The sequence below is a fragment of the Electrophorus electricus genome, chromosome 6, assembly GCF_041902795.1.
Source record: "Electrophorus electricus isolate QZ-2024a chromosome 6, ASM4190279v1, whole genome shotgun sequence".
Taxonomy (NCBI): domain Eukaryota; kingdom Metazoa; phylum Chordata; class Actinopteri; order Gymnotiformes; family Gymnotidae; genus Electrophorus; species Electrophorus electricus.
Window position 1 is genome coordinate 31,609,556 of NC_137502.1, and position 22,220 is coordinate 31,631,775.

General features: G+C 42.6%; 4 protein-coding genes across 11 annotated transcripts in view; 1 reads left to right on the forward strand and 3 right to left on the reverse strand.

The window, feature by feature from the left end:
* The window catches only part of gmip (GEM interacting protein), a 15,876-nt gene extending 13,828 nt beyond the window's left edge, over nt 1-2,048 (reverse strand). For 2 of the 3 annotated variants that reach the window (XM_081716464.1, XM_027017275.3), the window contains exon 1: nt 1,801-2,047. In XM_081716464.1, coding sequence (XP_081572590.1) covers nt 1,801-1,843 — 43 coding nt within the window. In that variant the 5' untranslated portion in view covers nt 1,844-2,047. Of the gene's footprint in view, nt 1-1,800 lie in introns of all 3 variants that reach the window. The other variant, XM_081716463.1, reaches the window with a different exon arrangement.
* A 2,554-nt stretch (nt 2,049-4,602) lies between these two features.
* Nucleotides 4,603-11,416, reverse strand: colgalt1a (collagen beta(1-O)galactosyltransferase 1a). Of its 5 annotated transcripts, none has more exons than XM_027017303.3 (13): nt 9,270-11,203; nt 9,086-9,173; nt 8,793-8,903; nt 8,466-8,583; nt 8,146-8,280; nt 7,840-8,044; nt 7,451-7,570; nt 7,125-7,201; nt 6,840-6,946; nt 6,496-6,628; nt 6,289-6,416; nt 5,974-6,180; nt 4,603-5,430 (listed from the first exon to the last, which is right to left on the reverse strand). In XM_027017303.3, exons 4-13 carry the CDS (start codon nt 8,523-8,525, stop codon nt 5,163-5,165), a joined length of 1,440 nt encoding a protein of 479 aa, XP_026873104.2. In that variant the 5' UTR covers nt 8,526-8,583; nt 8,793-8,903; nt 9,086-9,173; nt 9,270-11,203; the 3' UTR covers nt 4,603-5,162. The 5 variants fall into 5 exon arrangements, with proteins under 5 accessions (XP_026873104.2, XP_026873103.3, XP_035381135.2 ...); XM_027017302.3 differs by having other exon boundaries at nt 9,076-9,173; XM_035525242.2 differs by having other exon boundaries at nt 9,076-10,133; nt 11,062-11,182.
* Nucleotides 11,417-11,520: 104 nt separating this feature from the next.
* pgls (6-phosphogluconolactonase) lies at nt 11,521-16,577 on the reverse strand. 2 transcript variants are annotated; one of them, XM_027017282.3, is made up of 6 exons: nt 16,470-16,577; nt 15,741-16,013; nt 15,526-15,633; nt 14,611-14,712; nt 11,985-12,125; nt 11,521-11,883 (listed from the first exon to the last, which is right to left on the reverse strand). In XM_027017282.3, the coding sequence occupies exons 1-6, from the start codon at nt 16,536-16,538 to the stop codon at nt 11,737-11,739; spliced, it is 840 nt and encodes a 279-aa protein (XP_026873083.1). In that variant the 5' UTR covers nt 16,539-16,577; the 3' UTR covers nt 11,521-11,736. The 2 variants fall into 2 exon arrangements, with proteins under 2 accessions (XP_026873083.1, XP_081572593.1); XM_081716467.1 differs by having other exon boundaries at nt 11,521-11,879; nt 11,981-12,125.
* Nucleotides 16,578-16,701: 124 nt separating this feature from the next.
* On the forward strand, nt 16,702-22,101 carry LOC113581866 (uncharacterized). The gene is made up of 8 exons (XM_035525734.2): nt 16,702-17,281; nt 17,420-17,495; nt 17,628-17,766; nt 18,000-18,663; nt 19,864-20,123; nt 20,274-20,398; nt 20,538-20,649; nt 20,733-22,101. The coding sequence occupies exons 1-8, from the start codon at nt 16,971-16,973 to the stop codon at nt 21,302-21,304; spliced, it is 2,259 nt and encodes a 752-aa protein (XP_035381627.2). The 5' UTR covers nt 16,702-16,970; the 3' UTR covers nt 21,305-22,101.
* Nucleotides 22,102-22,220: the final 119 nt, after the last annotated feature.

The window sequence follows — 22,220 nt, forward strand, 5'->3', positions numbered from 1 at the left end:
GAGAGAGAGAGAGAGAGAGAGAGAGAGAGAGAGAGAGAGAGAGAGAAAGCAAGCCAGTGAAACAATTGGACAATAACTCTACAAGAACTTTCTATGCTTTCATGCACTTTCTATATTACGGCCTGAAAAAGTACTGATGATGCGCATCCAAACGCAGGATCTCACCTGCCACCTCAAGAGTTACTGACACTTGCTGTAATCACACACAACCTAGAAGACCTAGCTGTAAACCTACCAGAATGGAACTAAAGCGACTTCTACAAACAAACATTCGCCAAAAACCAAACTAAATTCAGGAAGGGACAGATCAAAGTCCCACGGTTTGGGAGGAGCCACGCGAAGCGAGCGAGCGAGCGAGCTAAGGTGGCACGAGGCCGCACAAGCGTCCTTCGCGAAACTGCGGCAATGACACCATTTGACGTGCAGCCTGTGAGATGCGGGAAACGTAACCTCGCACATTTCCCCCAGACGCTGCACTAGAGTAGCATGAAGCTGAGACAGTGCAAGAGGAAAAGCTCGAATACATCGTGCACATTTAGCCAGGATAGCGCGCTATACGGGCAGGTTGCACAGAAGTTGGCGAGCCTAGGAAACTCGATATACACGGGACACCTGAAAAAAATCATCTCCTCTGCCTCCCCGCCTGCAGTTTCGGTCAACCACATCCTGCTTGCAGTTATAAGACATGATACACTACAGGAGAAGTCAAGCTGTTTTTCCTTTAAAGAGGGTCGTGCACATCTGTCACAATGGCACAAATCAAGTGAAGCATTAAAACAGTACAGTATCCAGTAAACTGAAATATCGCACCACGGCAATTAAACAACATAGTGCTGGATACGGGTCATAGTGCAGGATAATTACCGTAAACACGAAAGTTTCTAGTGTGGCAGACTGGGTTACATAAAAAATAGTCTATTATTAGCCCTCCATTCATCATTTAGTAGTTGGGGAGGTATATTATTAATTTCGCCGTTGCTCAACAGAGTAAGTTCCCGCAGAAAGTGAGTGTCATTTCGAATGGAACAGACAAAAGACTGACGTAATGAATTTCTGCATACACTCAAATGAAAACAGAAACAACTGCCCTTAAATGTGCTTGTCCAGTATTTCCCGCGTAAAGCAGCTTCAGATTTTGATCTCAAAATGGAGTGTTTTACAAATACGTTATTAGTTTGTAAAATTGATCAAAAATACATGATGTACAAAAATACAGTAAACCTGTATACAAAATGAAATATAAACTCAACCACTACATAAACGGTAAGTGTCCTCCTCAGTTTTACGTCTATGTAAAAAACAGTGCTTTCTCAGCTATATTAGTTGTAATACAGTGTTGAGACAAAGCAATCTTTTCTGGAATTTCTGATGGAAATATTTTTTTTTAAAAATGTTTTAAAGGTTTTTTGTTTTTTTGTTTTTGCCAGTCTGATATATATAAATGTACAGCATGTTATACCTCATACCCTCACAATAGCTAGAGCTTCTTAACAGAACTGCAACTAGGATCCAAGACAGGAAATACACAGATCATACACTGGTAGAGAGATGTAGTGTGCGTGCATTACACACACACACACACACACACACACACACACACACACACACACACACACACACACACACACACACACACAGAGGAAGAAAAGGAACAAAAGACAGAAGAGAGTCAGTTGTTCCAAAATGTAGCACCAGACGACTGTAGCTTAACTGGATCTTTTCCTTCATGATTTAACATCTGTAACAACTCACCCTTAACCTAATGTCCCTGTGCCATGACGCCTGCCTCGTTCAACTCACCCTTGGGTTGCCTTAGCTGTGTGGGCTCTGTTATCGCCTCCATTTAGTCCTCTATCAGTAAATCACCAGCAGACGCCAGACCTTCACACGCCAGTTAGTTACTCCATCAACCTTTACTGAGGATGCTGCGCGCTCAGCCTGGGAGCACCAGGTCTGCCTTTAGTCCATCGACACCGGTGCAAACACGGACAGACAGACGGGCCCGAGGGCTGATGTGCTGCTTCTCTGTCTCATCTGTTCTGCACATCCTTTGCTTCCTCTAAAGCGGAGATTGGCCAATGCTCTTTCACCATCGCGTGAAGAGGATGTGGGCCTTGCTGTAAGTCTAGGACACACCTATTCACCCCTAAGCTTGTGCTAAACCACTGAGAAAATGCGCTGGCTGAGGAACTGGCACCATCACTGGTCTCATCATTTATTAATAAACTGTGGTGAACTACATGTGGCCGATACGGCTTTTGTGTTGTCACATTATTCTAAGAGCCAGTAGTTATAACTGTAGTATAAGCAACAGTAATGGCACTTCTCATTTTCATGGTGAAAAACTGGAAGACGTAGAGGCCAAAGTTCTTCTTACTATTGCATGCCCTCTGCTGGCTGTAATATGTTACAAGTCCAAGGAAAAGGCCAGAATGGGACAAATAGTAGACAATCACTAGTCTTGATATTGTTCCACTTGAATTGTCCACAAGTTCAGCTCCTGTAGTTTACACTATTAAGCAGTTAGAGAAAGGTACTTCTAACACCAAGGCCATAGGTTTGAACACCAGAGGGCACACACACTGTCATACAGATAAATATACACAAGTCTCTCTGGGTAAGCGCGTCTGCTAGAGTGAAATGTCTGGTCCCAAAGGTTAATAGACAAACACAGGATAGACAAAATTCTGTAAATGTACACATGCATAAGCCAGTAGGGTATACACAATCATGGTGAAAGTGGGAGTTTCCTTCTGAAAGCATTGCACAAAGAATGATTCACTATGAAGTGAAACTGCACCACAGCCTGAAGGTTTCACTGTTATGCGCTTGAAGATCCAGAGTATTTGATGCTACAACATGCCACAAAACTCATGACTAAAGAGATGTGCATTTTAAATCATTTTGACTGTTACTGGCTCTTTCTTCCTTAATAAAGACCTTCCTAAAATTATATTTGATGTCATATTTAAATGTTCTTTTTACAATTGTATTAGGGATTTAGTTAGTTACTTAGAAGAAAAGTAATAAGTAACATGTTTAGCTTAGAAAGTAATAAGTATCCCCATTATAGTTTGAGAGAGTTAATTAGCAATGGGTAATTTGTAATGGATTACTTAGTCTGAGTAGCTTTGTAACACTGATAGGAATCCTAGAAGTATGTCCCAGACCAAATGCCAATTATCCTTAATCCTAACAGCTGGAGTAAAGACCCCATACTAGCCTCTGCATCACAACTGCCAGGCAATTGTAACAAAACAAAAAAAAGGTTATTAATTAATAACCTGAATTAATTAAAATAAAGAATGCTGAAGTAATATGTAAATATTGTTAAAGATTCAAAATTCACACCCTTCACTCCCCCAGTCCATATCGTTCATATATGGAACCTAAGCTGCAAAAGCATCCTGTTTTGAAATCTTATGATGTCATAAGAACATTCAGCCTACAGCAGTTTAGCCCCACCCACTTAAATTTGGTTTTCAGGCACATTTCAGCAATCAGTGCTTTCTGAACGAGGCACGTTACAGGGCAGCCAATCAGAAGAGAGAGGATTTATGTTTAATTCTAAAGGGAGGATGAACAAAATGGTCATGTAAAATTAACTATGGAACAAAAAGCTACACAAACACTAAGTGGACATCATGGAAAAATGGCATATAAAAGAATATGGGAAGCTTTGAAAGAGAAAGGGACTACTGAAACAGGAACACAGGGGAACTAGAGAGCAGAATACAGCACAATGGCTGATCTCTGGCCAATGAGACCTGAAGCACTTTTCATTCTCCTCACCTAAATCCATCTTTTATGCATAGTATGTAATTATGTTGTATACCCAAGAGTCAATCTGATGCCGTGGTATACAGTACATTAAGCTTAACTATAAGCTAGTGCAGACATAACGAGAGGGTAGGAGAACCGTGGGGTGGGTTTAGGGGCAGGTCGCAGGCAGGCTTGGTGGGCCTCAGCCTTCGCGACGTGTCATTACGGCTTGCGATGTCATCTAGCAAGCGACCACTCGGCAACGTGGCATACAACATTCCACCACACAAGCACACACACAGTCTGACAGTCTGTGTAATCTACAAATCTCCCAAACCTACAGTCACCGTGCATCTCCGCATCGTTAACGAACACGCAAGGACAAATGACATTAGGTATGCGTCACAAGCGCTCGAATCACATTTATCATGGGTTTTGTTCAGAGGCCTGCACAAAAATCATCCGGATGAGACACCAGGAACAGTGATGCAGCGTGGACGTCAGCGCAGGGCAGCGCGCAGAGCAGCCCCCTCTCACAAGACATTTTTGTGGCTGCGTGGAATTTGCCTGGGAGTTTCATAGCTTCTCTGACAATACAGATGCACAAGCACTTACTGTGCAGTGTCTGCAGTGGTTGGATCAGGAAAAAAAAAAGAGTTTGTGGCAAAAGCTACTGCCTTCTACATACTGCACACCCTTTTGCTGATGGATGACCATGTCAGTAACACAGGTGGCCATAATGTATACACAACTGGAAGAGGAAAAAACAACAAAAAAAAAAAAAAAAACAAAACAAAAAACTAAACCCCACACCAACCAAAAAAATCATGCACATAAACATTATGACTGAAAATCCTTTTAATTTTATAACAGTACAATTGCCACTATTACTAATAACAGAACAATAAGTACAGAATGAAAAAGATCCATCCCAGCCAGTATAAGCATCAATCACAGGAAACAGCGTGCTTATTCCGATAGTGCTACCATAGGGATATGTGGTCATCTGTATCCACCTCCAGTCCTGGACACTTACCCCCCCATGCAGAGTGCAGTTCCAAAATACATGGAGCTTCAAATGGTGCTGAAGGCCTGGATTGGCTGGGGCAGGTGTGTTACATTAGGAGAATACCACAAACCTCCCAGATCAGCAGATCTCCAGGACTGAAGTTGGACTCCTCTGATCTAGAGAGACTAAAGCACAGAGGCTCAACGGAAAAACAATGAAAGGGAAAAAAAACAAAACAAAAGAAAACCTTAAGTTATTCTTTGGTCAGTCAAAATGCACAGTGTGGGATGTCCCGGAAAGAAAAGAGAGATTAAAAAAAAAGTAATCTCATGACAGCGCTCTCTCCAAAAAGTGCTTTGTGCGCGACTCTGGCAGGGTGTGTAAGTGTCGCTCATAACTCGTCCCGCGCCGTGCTATCCAGGGGCGAGCGCATCACGTCCGAGTTTTGCGCCTCTGTGCTGATCTCGGCCTGCTCGTGCGTCTTGCGTGAGCGTTTCCTGTCCCAGTCCGTGCGCACGCTCTCGTTGTCCCACACTGTGGACGTCTCTGTGTCGCTGACGTAGCCCGACTCGCCCGTGTAGTGCGTGGGGTACACCAGCAGAGGCTCCGCCGAGAATGCCTTCAGGTCTCTCCTCTCAAACTGTTCCATGTAGTCGGATCTGAAAACGATACAAAGCCGTGCACATTTCAAACCATATTAATAACACAATTCAATTTATCCCTGCTCAAACGTAGACCAGTAATGTAACCTCTGTGGGCAACACTAAAAAATGAGTTACCCTGCTAACAGTTTCATAGCCTTTATGTACATCTTTAACAAATAAACCCTAGTTTTTACTTGCCAAGAGATATTTTACCAAGTAAGTTTTATTCAAAAACAAACTAACTTAATTATTGCTTGCCGTGGAACATAGCATCAACATTTATAAACATGAGTATACAGACTCACTTATCACTGGTATTCTTAACATCTGCTCTAATTACAGCTAAGGCAGCAATGTGTACATTCTCAGCCAGGAGCATCTTCTTCCATGGCTAAGCATTTCTAGCGAGCGTGTCACTCTGCCCCACGGTGGCCGTTACTCCGTGCACTGGCCACGTCACACTCTAAACGCCCAGCTGTGTGTAACCGAGTCGGCACCGAGCCATTAATAAGCGACCTAAAATTAAATGTGAACATGTGGTCCACATGTCAGACTCACACAGGATGCTTGTTGAACATAATGGGAAGGAACTCATCCACGGGCAGCATCTTTGTGAGAGGTTCTGCTTTCAGGAGCTTTTTGGCACCTTGTAATGACATCATATAACCCAGCGTCCAATAGGAGTAGTCCGCCTCCACCAGGTTGTGTACATTGTGTACGGCTTTCTCCGGACGGTCCACCTGCATCCTCTTCCTGCCTATGTAACTGAGAAAGGTCCACACAAGAGGATTAAAATGGAAGATAGTTTAGCTTCTTATTGGAGTACTTTAACCAGACATCTCCAAGGAGCTTCTGGGAAATGTGCCAACTCACATAAGGTCCCAGTCCAGGCCCTTGCTCTCCACCTCCCTCATCAGGTTTTGCAGGCGGCGCTTGAAGAAGATCTCGAAACGCAGGTCATCTTCTATCACCAGAGAAGTCCTCAGGCCACGCTCCACGATCTGCGTACGGATGAGTCCGAGTCAAGGCGATCGGCTCCACACACACACACAGGGCTGCGTTTGCGAGCTGCATGCGCACCTCTTTCCATATGTTATAGTGAGAGAGGAAGCAGCCCAACTCTCCTTTGGTGAGAGGTCTGCCGTGGTAGGGGTCGCTGTAGCCCGCAAGCATGTGGATTCCCATGCGCTGGATGTCACTCACGTTCATGGCTCTGGGGAAAACAGCAGAGAGACACACGTCACTTTGGGGGAGCATTATTTATTTATTCTTCATATATTTACATTTTTAAAATTCCCTTCTTCCTCAAGTGGTTGCTGCTGTTTGTCTTAAATAAAAGAGGAAATAAAAACTGTTCTTAAATGACCCGCCTTAAAGTTAATAAATAAATAAATAAATAAAGAATTGAAGGAATCGGAACGTACTTGCCATCGACAGCTGCCACGATCTTACAGTCGATTTCCTGTTCACGTAGAGCCCTGAGCATCCGCTCTCGCCGATCAACCCGACGCTGCAGGTTAATCATGAATACCTGCAGCCAATCAATTCACACACACACACAAAAAGCCATAGTTTTAACCATGCTCCCCAAACTCTCTTTAAAAAAAAATCTACTTTGTGAAATCAGCTGAAGTGTCCGTGCCTTAACACACAGAAATCTGGGACTGCCACTGTCTGATCAATCCACTCACAACAAAGGCAAAACGCACCTCATCAAAGCCCATCTTGTCCATTTTTTTGACAGGAGCAGGAAGGTGTCTGGAAGGCTCTGCAGGGGAATTGCGCACTGTGGGGGGACAGGAAAAATAAACCATGTGGTCAAGCTGGCCTAAACCCTAACCTAACCCTAAGCCCCAACCCGAACCCCTAACCTAACTAACTGATAACATGAGACAGCTCAAAACCCTTGGCAGCCCATATACCAATGAAAGCTGAAATAGAGGCAGCCTGAAACCCGAGGCAGCCCGAAACAAAAGGGAGCGTGAAACCGGTGGGTTACTGATCAATATGTCTCAACTTCAGTCTGTAAACTCACCATTGACCTCAAGGACAGTGTGAATGAAGCTGTCTGTCTCATCCCTCAGGGTGTTGTGGGAGCGCAGAGGGACGGGCAGGAAGCCGTACGTCTCTCGGTTACAAACATACATCTGCACCTCTGAACAGAAAAGGCAAAAACAGAATACAGTGGCAGTCAGAAAGGAGACAAATCCTTTAGGTTTCCTCCCTTAAACTCCAGGCCCATTATAATCATTATTATTCTTAAGGCAAACCATTTGGTAGTGTGAATGATTCAGTAGCTATGTTGGAACTAACACGAAAGCCACGTAGTCTGACCCCTGAAGAATGGGAGTCTGGGTCCATTACCATTTGAACAACGACCACCCGTTGTGATGAGGCTTTTCTTAAAAACAACCAACACCACACCTGCCATTCGGGCCGAGTAGGCGAAGACGATGATGTCGTCAAAGGCCCAGCTGTACTCGGGGTGGGGCGGGTGGAAGGCGAGGAGCCGGGACGCCGCTTTGCGCAGATCCACCAGGAAGGTGGAGTGCACCATGGGGACGGCGAAGCAGCCCTTGCGCAGCTGCTTTCGCATGGGGATGTAGGCGGGAGTGCGCTTGTAGTAGCCCTGGAGGAACAGGGAGGCAGGCTCACGATGCATGTAGTCCCATTCACATGCGTTTCTCTCATTTATTTGCATTCATCACACACACACACACACACACACACCTCGGCAGTCATTCCACACCAGAAATTGGAATATGCTGCGTGGGACTCCAGCATCGGAGCCACGATGGTCTTATTCTCTCGTATCAGTCTCCACAGCACATCCCGATTGGTCAGGAGATTGTCACAGTCGACTATCTAATAGCACACAGAAAAACAATATTTGATACTTGGGTGAATGAAGAATGAGGGCAGAAAGATGAGATGACAAAACTTGCATATCCAGACAGAAAAATAAATATGGTAAATCATGGATTGCTTTCTAAAACCATGCTGGGAACCTCTGGGTTTGTACTGTCATGCGTGGTAGGGCCGACACTCACCATCAGGTAATCTGCCCACATGTCTCTCGCTCCTTCCAGGGCGGCCTGGCGTAGTTTCATCAGGTGAGCGTATCTCTGGTTCGGCCAGTGCTTGGGTCCTTCCTCGCCTGCGTACGCACTGATGATGGAAGTGTTGGAAAAGGGGAAGATACAAAGAAATTCAGCTGAGTTTGGCGTCATCTCCCTCCTATACTTGCAACACATAACCTTCCAATACCTAAGCAACGTTACCTAGAGCTAAATAGGTGCAACCCTCCCCAAGCAACTCTGCTGAGAAGAAGCCAGTCCAAACCACTCCAGTGAGATGATGGTCAGAGTTTGACAAACCTGGGTTTCTCCTTCGGCCTCCACTCCACGTAGTGGTACAGTTTCTGAACGTTGATGAGCCAGTCTCGCAGCAGGTACGTAGTGTTGTCGGCATTGTTGTCAGTCGCAACCCTGGTCAGTTCAAAATTAGACGAGATAAGACTTCACACTTTTGTCAGCTGATGTTAGTTTGATAAGGGTATTTGTTCAGGGGTGCCAGACTAAGCCCTTTTATAAAAGTGTCTCACTGCTGTGTAATAAGTCAACAAAAGCTGGACACAGAAGGTGTTGCATATCAACATACTTGTGTTCACCTGCACAGGTGGACGAGGTCATGAGTGAACGCTGACACGGGTGTGAGAGAACATCTTCACAAGGTGTACGAGAGTGAAGCTCTTTGGTCTGTGTGAGCAGCAGCTCCATTACACAACAAAAGGATACGCCGACATGCAAAACCACGAAAAGAACCTCTTTGTAATGAGAAATAAGAGCACTGACCACATGAGAAGTGAAACTGCAAAGCAGCAAACCAGTAGTGACAGTGATGGAGGTACAGACTGGATGGCTGAACAGACAAAGTTCGTGATTCAGACAGCGAGCGCGGCGTTTTCTCTCAGCGCAGCCTGACCTCGCCGATCACTCCTGCAACATCTTAGGTGGATTGAGCTTTCTGGCTGCAGGGACCAGGGCATCAACAGTGCAGCTGGGTTGTGGTGGTACAAGCTGGCCCTCCAGGAAGGGTTCAGATGAAGTTCGTGTCCATGGGAACCCTGTGGCTCCTGGCTGTGCCATCACACGGACTGAACAAAAGTGCAACGGTCTCACAACGACCAAATATGTGGCGTCTATCGTGTCTTTTTAGGGTTGTAAACAATGCAGAAGCCACCCGATGAGCCTAAACGGAACTAACGCATTTTTTACAGATCTCCTTTCACGTGGCCTTTTAACTAGGCTTCCCTTTCTGGGGTGAATGACTTCTCAAAGCACAAACACTAACCGACACCTCCAATCACACTGCTGGCCATTGTGGGCCCCGACAATGGCAGGTTGTTTATAAGAAAATACCACACTACTGTTTCAGACCTGCAGTCCTACTGTAGTAACTGGAATCCGTTAGTAAAGGGGGGAGAGAACCCTAGAGCAGGATGATGAGGTAATCTCTAGAGGCAGCTCCCCCCCCCCCATCTCTTTTTCCAGCACATACAGCTGCCAGTGGACAGATGTTTCCAAGTCCCAACACTCTGTTTCCCAGCCCTTCCTCCTCTGGGAGCACTCTGATAGAGGAGACCTTCTGAAGCCATAGAAGAACAAACTAAAAGGTTGTGTTTCTTTAGCTGATACATTTTCCCCCATCTGAAATATCTGTCAAGGAGAACCAGACATGAAATAGAGGCACTAACTGAGATACTGGGAACATTATTAAATGAAGACAATACCAGAAATACAGGTAAAATTACAGGAACTTATGGGTATTAATAACAGTGGCAACTTTTAGTTCATAGATCAGGAATCCAAACAATTCATTTAAAGGCCAGAGCTAGAAATTTTTCCATAATGTATTCCTGCTGTGTGAGAGAAGGCAATTCAAACATCTTCCCAAACAACTTAAGGCACGAAGAGCATTTAAATGAGCAAGGTTACAGCACATAACATCGCTTTGATGAGTTTATTTACAGCGTGGCGACGCAATTAAACACATATGAAGACTCTTCTCTGATTTTGCAAGTGAAAATTTGATTTGTAATGCAGATGCACTATCAAAACTACAGACAGTGGTTGTAAGCAATTAATTATGTATGGTGAACACGAATGGCTACAAACAGACGATATAAAAAAAGAAAATAAATGATACTCTGCAGTAATAACTTCCCGGAGTCCATCGGTCTATGCCTTGAGCAGGCCCATGCCTGTGACAGCCCCCACTGATACAAGAATCAGGCATAGTTAGTTTTCCAGGCATTTACTTTTCTTTCACCTTGGGGATGTACTTAAAAGAACTATTGAACTATTCTTCACTAGAAACGAGAGCATTTTCAGCGCGTTCATCAAAAACACTTATAACCAATGCTTGTATTTAATCAGGACACAGACCTAATCTCAACAGATCTGTGGTTTAAACTAATGTGTTTGAATTCTCTACCGTCCTTTGTACATATTGCAAGCAAAGCGTAGACACATAAGTCCGAGCCTCAGCAAAACCCCAGAAGACCAGGCCGTTTCAACACATTGATTTGTATACCAATTATCAAAAACTTGCCACAAAGAAAAAAAACCTCGCAAACTCCCTTACCAAAGTGCTATTCGATCCTTCGGATAATTCAATCGTTCTATAGCTCCGAGGAAATGGGGTAAAGAGTGCTCGGCGTTTCGGCAGATTATAGCTAGAACAACCCTCGGAGCCAGCAGAGGAGATTCCGGGCTCCAGCGCTCCTCGTGGAAGTACCCCAGAACTGGTCCAGTGTTCAAAAGACTTAGCAGCGGCGACAGAAAGTAAATAACTGTGAACATTGCCGAGGAAACACGTTAAAATTGGCTTTAATGAACCGCCTAGGTACTGCAGTGCTCTAGCTTTATGTAGCGAAGTAAAAACTGACCAATAATAGATACTGCGTAAAATAAATCGACCGACAAAAAGATAACTCGGCGACAACGCTGCGGTAACAGGGAAGACGAAATTAAAGGAGACGCTTAAAGGGGAGGTCCTTGTAATTTATACAAATCTCAGACACCCAGAGGTTGAACGCAGATAGCAATTTTCACTGTTTAATGTAATCAATCTTCAGATACATCGCACAGAAATGTAAGCGTTGCCTCGTCTACACTCAAAAGTTCATCTGATATACAACGTATCAACTTGCAAAAGACAAATCAGTGAACATACAGTCACCGTTAAGCGTAAACCGTTACGTTTTGGGGTAGGTTTATGAGTTTTATGACAATCTTGTTCTCCAGGTCATCCTCCCCCTCATAACTTTGCCCCGGGGCTTGGTCTTTCCACGTCTAGAGTAAGACATGCCGCCGCCGGCTCGTCTACCAGCCAGAACAGCTCTCCCCGTGCCGGTGAGACACGCGCTGCAGGCAGAAGGGGGCCTTCTCCACCCTCCAACACTTGCTGTGTACCAGAGGAAAAAAACAAGTTTTTTTGTTTTTTTTTTGCAGCTGTTGAATATGCATGAACATATTCCTTGAATCCAAACGCAAGTTTTAACATGCCTTGAGCACGGGCGCTTTGCTGCCCCCGGTGCACACGAAGATCACGCAGCGCGCGGCGTTGACGACCGGCAGCGTGAGGGTGACGCGCTGAGGGGGCGGTTTCGGGGAGTCACTGATGGGGGCGACTATCTTCTGGCATTCCTGTTAAAGGCACGGGGATCATGGGTGAACAAGCAACCAGGGTAATGTGAAGGAGGCATATTGTAGTATTTTTCCTAACCTTTACAGTATACACATGTAGGATGTCTTTGTGTAAATGAAAAAAGCACTGGTATTAACAAGACGGTAAAAATCAGTGTCTCCCAACATTCACGCATGAAAATGTAAACCTGTATTATCAAAAAAATCAAGCATGAAATGTCAAATGCTTATTTGGATCTAGCTGTAAAATCTTTAATATAAATACTTTAGGCAGGCAGCAGAGATGAATCCCCTATATATCTTATCTGCCTGCATTAGTTTAGTGAGTAGTTACACACTGTAGGCTACCCTGGAAAAGAAACATTCAAGATGGTGTGGTTTTAGAGGGGAAAAACTTTTGTGTACAAAGCAAGATACGGTCCACATCTCATCTTTAAAGTTGAAAATTACTCCTGGAGTACATTCCCACTGCACAGTAGGTGTAACACTGTTTATTCCCATTCAGGTTGTTTTATCTTAAGTGAATCTGTTTAAAGTGGCCTGAAAATGGATACTGTCACCTCTAGAGATCACAACATTTTCAGTACTGTCCTTAACATAAGAAGAAAAAAGGGAACATGTAACCATGCAACTTTCTTGACATGGTCTGATGAGAGTATTCTTTCTTTATGTATTATGTATGAGGTGATCCTGGTATGTAGTGGTTAGTACCCAAAGTGACCCAAGGATCATTGATGTGCGTGGGGAGCAAAATCTATGCCACCTGGTACGATGCATACGAGGCTGGGTAACCTTAGATTGGTCAGAGTGCCCACGATGACCCCCATCCACTGCTGACAGCGCCTATAATTGGCATGTGAGCATCAGAACTGAACCATAGAGCAATGGAAGAAGGCGGCCTGGATGAATCACGTGTTCTTTTACCTCATTGATGCATATGCATGACTTACTCGGGGAAGAGATGACACCAGGAAGCATTATGGGAAGATGACAAGATGAAAGTGGAAGTGTGATGCTCAGGGTAATGTTTTGCCGTGAAACCTTGTGTACTGGCATTCATATTACTTTGACACATACCATTTACCCATTTGTTGCAGTCTAAGTACACACCATAGTGGCAGTGGTCCCTTTCAGCAGAATAATATGTCCTGCCATCCTGCAAATACTGTTCAGGAATGGTTTGAGGAACATGACAAACAGATCATGGTGTTGACTTGGCCTCCATTTCTCCCAAATCACAATCCAATCAACTGTATGAAATGCTGGAAAAACCGATCAGTATATGTGTAGGTTTCTTGAGGAATTATATACAGGAATGTATACAAGGCTGGACACCCCCCCCACCCCAAGTACAAATGGGAAGAACTGCAGAAAGTGATGGAGAACAAGGCTAAGATCCTGTGGGACCTCCTGATCCAAACAGATCGGCAAACCAATCAGATATCATGATTGTGGACAAGATGAAGAAAACAAAAGTGAAAAAAAGTGAATTTGGTAATCCCAAGAGATAGAAAACGCCAAGAAATACAAGGGATTAAAAATAGGAATGTGGCAGGTTAAAATCAGGGTTTTCCCAGTGACAACCCCCTAAGATGGAATAGTAGCTCAAACAGATCCCAGAAATGTCAACATCAATCTCAGTGCAGAAGAGTAAAAACACTGTGCCACACTCTCAAACTAAAACGCCTCCAGTAGAAGGCCAGAGTGTAAGGAAAAACCCAAGACCAAATCTATTTATTTTTTAAGTACACACATGCACTACTGTGCAAATGTCTTAGGCTCTTAGGCCACCATTAGACTTGTTGTTTTAGCAACAATGACCATATATAGTTGGTAATTGGTATAATGACCATATATAATTATTTCTCTCCATCACTTACTACAGTACTCACTCACTCACTCACTCACACACACACATACATATACATGTGTGTGTGTGAGAGTGAGTCACACACACACACACACACACACTATATATATAATTCATTTATTTTTGTGTGTGTGTCTATAGCAATTCCTGTTCTCACTCACACACACACAAATTATATATATATATATATATATATATATATATATATATTTTTTTTTTTTATTTTATTTTTTTTTTTTTTTTGTGTGTGTCTATAGCAATTCCTGTTCTCTCTCTCACACACAAAACAAACAAAAAATTTTTTGGGTGTGTGTGTGTGTGTGAGAGTGAGAACAGGAATTGCTATAGACACACACACACAATTTTATATATATATATATATATATATATATATATATATATATATATATATATATATATATATATATATATGTGTGTGTGTGTGTGTGTGTGTGTGTGTGTGTGTGTGTGTGTGTGTGTATAGCAATTCCTGTACCCGTAACCAAAACAAGCATTTAGGAGCATACTGGAAATAACCATTACACTTCTGCTTAGGGTAATTCTTTAGGACACTTTACCTGGACATAACACACAAATGTCTAATTATGATCTCACCTGCAGTAAAAGATGGTCCGGGAAGAGGGAGCATGTATGTCCATCAGGTCCCATGCCAAGTAACAACATATCAAATACTGGCATTTGTTCTGTATTGAAAGCCTGCAGAAACAACAATGATCTCTTCAATTAGAATCCAGATGACAAATATGTGATGAACTACTGCTGCACATCACATTGACAAAACGTGCAGAAATATTACATCTTATCAGACTTATAACACAGTTGAACTTTTTTGATCAAAGTACAGCTAAAAATGATCTGACATTACTGACAAAAAAATGTTTCATTGGTCCATTTCTTGTTTACCTTTTAAGTGGTGCCAAAGAAAGAGTGAATTTACTTAAGCTGAAAGTATAAAAAGAAGCAAGGCCTGGGAGCATTTTATTAAAGAGGATACTGCTGAAGAACTTCTACGCTAGTCATCAGAATATACCAACCCAAATCGGTTTAGGTTTCAGACGTATTTAGTGCAGTGCTTCGAAAACCTGTAGAACATGTGGCAGCTTGTTGTGACAGGGCATTAGCTAGCTACACAAATCCGGTTAAAATACAGACCATTCTGCAAACATATTTTGTCCTGCATCAGCTCGTCGTGCTGGTCCTGCATACCAATTAATGTAGTCAGTAAAGTAAAAAAGAAATTAGAAGATAAGTTATCCCTCACTGGAAATCAGTACAATAACAAAATATTATTTCTAACTGAAATGCAGAACTCATGTCAATATAGTAACTATAGGTTCCTAAAGGTAAATTATACCATTATTTTACTAAAAATACAACAATGAATAAAATAAAGAATACTAAATAATTTGCTACAGCCTCTCATTTACTCACCACGAGGCACATTAAAGCTGATTATTTGATTACTAGAACATTTTATTCATTTTTGTGTGCAGTTCTAGATCAGAGTACCTTACGAAGTTTTCCAGCATAGTCATCTGCACACTCCTGCACTGGTAAGGATGGATCTATTGCCAAAATCCTCTCCTCTGGAATGTTGATTTTTGTGAACAACTGATTCTAAAAGAAGAAACAGAACATCTCATATCTTATAGAACATCTCATGTTCATATTAACCTTATTCATACAGCTCTTGAAGTAGTGTGTGAACACACTCTCCCAGTTACCTTATATAGCCCGTATGTACTCTCAGGGTCATCAGAAGGAACCAGTCTCTCATCACAGAAGCCCACCAGCCATCGGCTGCAGTCCAGGTTCTGCATCCCAGGCAGCTCCCTACTTAGAATGGATACCAGACCTCCCCCAGACAGACCCAGGGAAAAACAGCAAGAACCACTGGCCAGGGACTTTGCTGCCTGAGATGTGACCAGCTGGGCCAAGGCAGGCCCAAGTTCTGCTGCTGAAGGAAACACTAGCACTCTTCGGCCTGACATTGTCACCTGAAATAACAGTAGGAGGAGGTACTGTATTATTTGCATACTGGGCTGTTTAATTTCCTCCAGCAGACTCCAGTATCTGTCCAGTAAAGACACATAGGTATTAAAGACTTGTTAATTTTGTTACATTTTGGGATAATATAGGTTACATGAGTGTGGTGTGTTGAATTGTAATGGAAGAAGTGAACTCATAACAAATCTAGTTAAGAATAAACTTTTAAACTGCCCGAAGGATAAACCTTCGAAACATTAAATATTCTGTTTTGTTTGACCAACTTCATCCATTTGCTGAGTCAATGCACTGAGCGACAGCTTCTAGCCTGGACTACACAAGATTACAAACAGGTGGAAGATGACAAAACCTCATGCAAAGCATGGTCAAGTGCAAACAACAAAACACGACATGTTACATGACTTATCGGAATTTAACCTTTCAATAATTTTGTTAACTACATTTACCCTGAAATATTCGCTCAGATTGAACCTGACCAAATTTCCCGTCCGGGCTCCCGCCTCTAACTTCCTCATACGACGTCACTGCATCCAATCAGCAGACCGGAAACGGATGCTTTGTGTACTGATGCATTATGGTAGTTGAAGTTTCTGTGGGCCTCTTTTGGCATCGCTTTGCTATGCTCCGCTTCAGTAGATGGCGATGATAGAGCCTTGGTAAAACAAGTCTGTGTACTGACCATCGAAATTTAAATTATAACGATCTGATGGCTACTGATCTCTATAAATTCTCTTCCTTGTTATTTTTCTATGGCATTGACACGCTAAATAAGAGGAAGGTGCGGAGGGGAAGGATTGCATAAGTGACCAAAACAACTTTTACAATTGCAAGATCATTGCTCGTAGCGTAGCAGATTGGTGTAGATTTGTACGAGAATATTATCCTAGCTAGCACAATTACGTTTTTTTTTAATTTATTTGAGTGCTTAATTTTTAAAGAATTGAGAGATGCTAACGACTCTTTCTGCTTTTCAGTCTCAGTTAGCTGCCATTATGGAAACATTAGCGAAAACAGCTGTATTGGAGATAAGTAAACTTGTCGACATAGAATGCAAAATACTACGGTCCGAAGTATCGCGCAGTCACCATGAAATTGACTCTTTGAGGAAACGATTGTACATGATGGAGCAGATGCTGTCGGCAAATGGAAAGAACCAGGAGGCTGGAAATAGTGAACACATGGTGCTCAAATCAGTACAGGGTCTTAATTGCTCTGTTGAGTTCTGTCCCAGGACAGACGACCAAACATGCATTAAAAGGTAGATCTGCCTTCATACGCTATAGGCCTATTTTTAAAATATATATATTGTCCGTTGTCCAGGACTGCCTAACCCATGTTTTCCTACTGCAGAGTTCTGTACTCACAGTGTCACAGTGATTTGTTTTAATTTATCCAGAGAGAATAACCTGGAAGAGTTGAACAGAGGTAATTCTGCTTTGGGGGAAGCTTCTGGATTTACTGGGCAAAACCAAGTAAGTTTTCTCTGTTTTGCGAATGATAGTGCCAACTTGCAAAACGTTCTTGACCTTGAGGCAGTTTCCTGTGTGGAAAGAATTATTCAAATAAATCTGAACTAACACTTTAAATGTTTTATTATGATGTAGCCTGACCGAGAGAAACCAAGTGGCTTTCTGCAACAGCACTGTGGGGGAAAAGTCCCCATCGAAATCACGATCAAACAGGAGCCAAACGGAATGGATTTGTTGGACGCTAAAAGTGGAGATCCAACCACGAGGGAGGAAAGTGAGTGTCTCCTATCTTTGTAATAGCAGCGCTTGGCATTGTGGTGTTTAGTGCCCTTTACAGAAGACTTGGTCTCTGCTTGATCAATTTTTGTCTGTTTTTGTAATTGCATAAAACAAGTCATGGAACTTTTTTTTTTTTTTTTTTTTTCCCCCTTGTTCTCTGAAATTAAAATAACAGCTATATCATTTTTTTACTTTTAGTTCCTGATGAATGTCGTTATTTCTCCTCAGTTACAGTAGCTTGTGTCATTGGCTGTAGTAGTCCTGAAGAAATATCATCTACGCTGCTTGTTGCTGACAACACTACTGACCAGGGAACCCAAGTTATGAAGACCACTTCAGCTAATCTGCTGGGCAAAACCACACTTGAAAACAGTGCACATGCCCAGGAAAGGCCATTTTCACAAGCCCAGTCAAGCTCGACGATCGGAAAGACGCATTGTGCCGCTTCACACAGTTTCCTTTCATTAAAGCCCACAAAGACCTGCGCCACCTCCGGGCGGAGCGGGGAGAAACGCTTTGCCTGCCCGCACTGTGCCAAGCGCTTCAAGTGTTTCAGTCAACTTGAGATCCATGAGCGGAGTCACACGGGCGAGAAGCCCTTCAGGTGCACGCTTTGTGGCAAGATGTACGCGCAGAAAGGGCACCTGTATACCCATCAGAGAACGCACACGGGAGAGAAGCCCTATCGCTGTGTGCACTGCGGGAAAGGTTTCATACAAAAGTGCACTCTAGATATGCATCAGCGAACTCACACTGGAGAGAAACCCTTCGTCTGTGCCAAATGTGGTAAAGGGTTTACAAAGAAATGCAATCTAAACAAGCACTTAGCTGTGCATTCAGACCCTGCTGCAGGCCTCCGTGTAGAATCAAGCCTGCATGACCTTAGCCTCAGGTAGTCAATGGACTGTGGAAGGATGCAACTGCCACAAACCCTAGATGTTATGTTTATTCTATTTAAAAAAAAAAACAACCTTTTTTTTTTTTTTTTTAGTGATTGTAATGGCATGGACACCTGTTAGTCTTTTCCGTTCAGTTTTATTTGCGTAACTTTTTTAGAATATTGTCACATAGCAGTGTGATAGACGGTAAGGTCAACTAATGAACAACCCAGCGGTGACGGGTGAAAGGAAGAACTCACTGATTTGGCACAAAGGAGGAGAGAAATGACAACTTGAGTGAGCAACCAGTCTGATCACTGGGGGGGAAATTCAGAAGGAAAGATGGACAAGATGAACTGGTGACCAAAAAGAGATTGCAAACTGTTAACTGAGCTGAACATATACAGGATGTTACCTATGAGGACATTATAAGATAAGTGTTGTTGTTGTTGTGGTGTTTTTTAAAGATTTATTTGTGGTTTAAAACAACATCAAAAAGAGGATCAGAGTTCAAGCATGAGTTAACATGTTTTAATAATTCTGGGCAGCAGGTCTATGAAACATGCAATTACAGGAAACAATCATCAGGTTTATGTATTCATGTACATAAGTCTGCGTTTTAAAACAAATAGATAATATTCAACCTGTGTATGGAGTGTTAAATTCTTGGAAAAGAGAAATGGCAACTTTTTGGGTTGAAGTGTATGTCTTTATTTTTTTCTTCAACACGAAAGGGATCGCGACCAGACCACTAACGTAAAACACGACTTAATTGCGATCTAACCAACTACACTAAGCCTACCCTATATATTCAAATATCGAATCCACTCAGTGAGCGGGCAAACTTATAACGAATAATTATGCAGTCGCGGTCATCGATCAAGTTCTTCGACTCGAGCGATAATGTGTTCTGGGGTGAGCCAAGGAAAACGATCACACGGTTAAAACCGGCCCACAATGGCGCACTTGATGCTATTTATATTATTTTCCGTGACGGTGAGCAGCAAGGAATGAGGGGCAAACGTAGACGAGCGGTGTGCTTCTACGAGAGTTACGGTAAAGACTCCCATGATCCCCCTCTGCGTTTCCTTTCATAATAAAGTAATCAAAAGAGAAATAAACGAACTGGTGGCGATTTCGCACAGCCGACAGTAAGCACCGTAACGCTGTAAATAAGGTTTTGTTTGCTTGCAACGTCGTGGGTGTGGTTTTTAAATGATGGAAACGGTAGTAAGTGATTCGCGTTTTCAGACCCAGTTAACATCGATAATGGAAATGTTAGCGAAAACAGCCGTAGTTGAAATAGGTAAACTTGTAGAGCAGAGTCATGCAACATTAAAGCTAGAGATATCTCGTCGAATAAGCGAAAACGAATCTCTCAAGAGCAAATGTGATTTTCTTGAGAAAGAGCTCAAAGCGACCAGAAGAAGTGCTCAAGCAAGTACTGATGTACAGTTTGGCAGCGGATCTAACGGTAGGTTTTAGTGTCCACCAAAAACGTATTAAAATATATGAATTATACATATATTCCTTATATCTTCCCCCCCCCCTATTTAAAGTGATGAAATCGCTTTTTCTGTCCTTTGGTTCGTCAGTATAAATGTATTTGCGCTGTGTTTAACAGAAGTCGGACATCGTCCCACCATTGACGGCGTCTTTGGGAAGGAATGGTGTATGGACTTGTGGAAGGAGAAGAAAGCGACCGCGCGTGAGGAGGACGGGACGCGCGCGGACCCCTGCATGTTAGAGGTTCGTGTGCATGCACGAGAGGACCGCACGCGCTGGTCGTTGTCTTGCACATCCGCAAAGTATTCTAAAAACGGTGATTGCGTCGTTAAGTTGCGGAGGAAATGGTATAATAGTTTTGCATTTTATTCATGCCCGTCAGTCAGTCGATCTGATGGATGATGAACCTGACATGATCATTATCAAGGACGAAGCGTTTGAAGATTGTTCAGGGAAAAGTAAGACACAAGCAGACTCGAGAAGTAGCGAGAAGGGTATGTGTATTAAAGACACTGTGTATTATAGTCACTTTTAAAAGGATGTGTCCACTTATATACCTTCAATTGTTGATCTATAGGGACTGCGTTCTCTAGCATTGAAGGGGACGTTGCCCGGAGTGGTGAAGACTTTATCACATACACCATACCTTTGGACAACACACGGCAGAGGCAAGCAGGTGACCAGACTTTTGTCCCAAGACCATCTGCCCTGGGAGATGGAGCCACTTCATCTGAAATGAATTCAGAGGAGTTCAGTGGATTTTTTCCTGCTAACACGAGCCTGAACGCTCCCAAGACCCTCGCGCCTGGTGCGGAGCAGAAAAAGTTTCAGTGCATGTTCTGTGAGAAAAACTTTAGCTACTTGAGCTATTTGAAAGTACATTTAAGGATACACTCCGGAGAGAAGCCTTTCGCCTGTCCTGTGTGCGGCAAGCGATTTGCTCAGAAAACATATCTTAAAATACACATGCGTACTCACTCTGGAGAAAGACCCTACACCTGCATCGAATGTGGAAGAAGCTTTTCACAGAAAAGTTCGCTTAATATACACCTGCGCCGGCATACTGGGGAGAAACCGTATACCTGTGTAGACTGTGGGAAACGGTATGCAAATAAACATGGTATTAATAGACATCAGTGCACTAGCTAGACTAATGTCAATATTAAATATGTAACTAGAATAAATGTTGGACAGGTACTGTGCAATGTGCACATTTGCACATACATCAAAGAACATTCTGCAATCTGTGTGTATAAATTAACTTGTTCTTTTTAAAAGGAAACATTTTTCAACTCCATCTTTGTTTAACACATCTGTAATGTATGGCTGATTACCATTTACTAAAATGTACGTGCATTTCCTTGTACTTAGAACAGAAAATCCTGTTGACTCAAAAACACTTCTAATGGAAGCTCAAGAGCAGTTGTTGGGGAAGACTTGCTACAACTGCCCTTAGAGAGTAGATTTAAGATCCTGGATCGTTCCTTTATGCATAGAAAACATGTCCTTGTATTGTCGGTTTTGTTCAGAAGTTTAAATATGGTGTGTCCAGGAAGACTGTTTTCAGTCTTACTATACTTTGGGAAACAAAACCCAGGAATAGCCAGTTAAATAAGACATGGTGGTGGCATTGTAATTATTCTCATGGATAAACATACTTCCTATGGCCAAGACGAAGACTGGCGAAAGGGGTGGGGGTGGGGTTTGTCTTGTGCATCCAGTTCCGAGTGTTATTTTAATAAAACAAAGCCCAGTTTGCTCTGTTTGTTAACTAGGAATGTTTGAAATAATATATGTATTTGTTAGTAGAATGGGCAATTCAATTATTCCCATTATTCCCAAGTTTTTATCTTATACAATCTATTTAATTTCATTTATCCCTATTCTATTATTTTCTTCTGGTTGAATAATAAATTGTTGTTAAATAAATATGGTGAATTTGTGAATTAATTTTGGATGATTTCTTTGTGATTTGCCCATTACAACATAGTTGTCTTAGTTTAATGGTACAAAGGGTTTGATGTCTGCAGGGGAATCTTTTATTTGTATGGAAATTTATCCATCA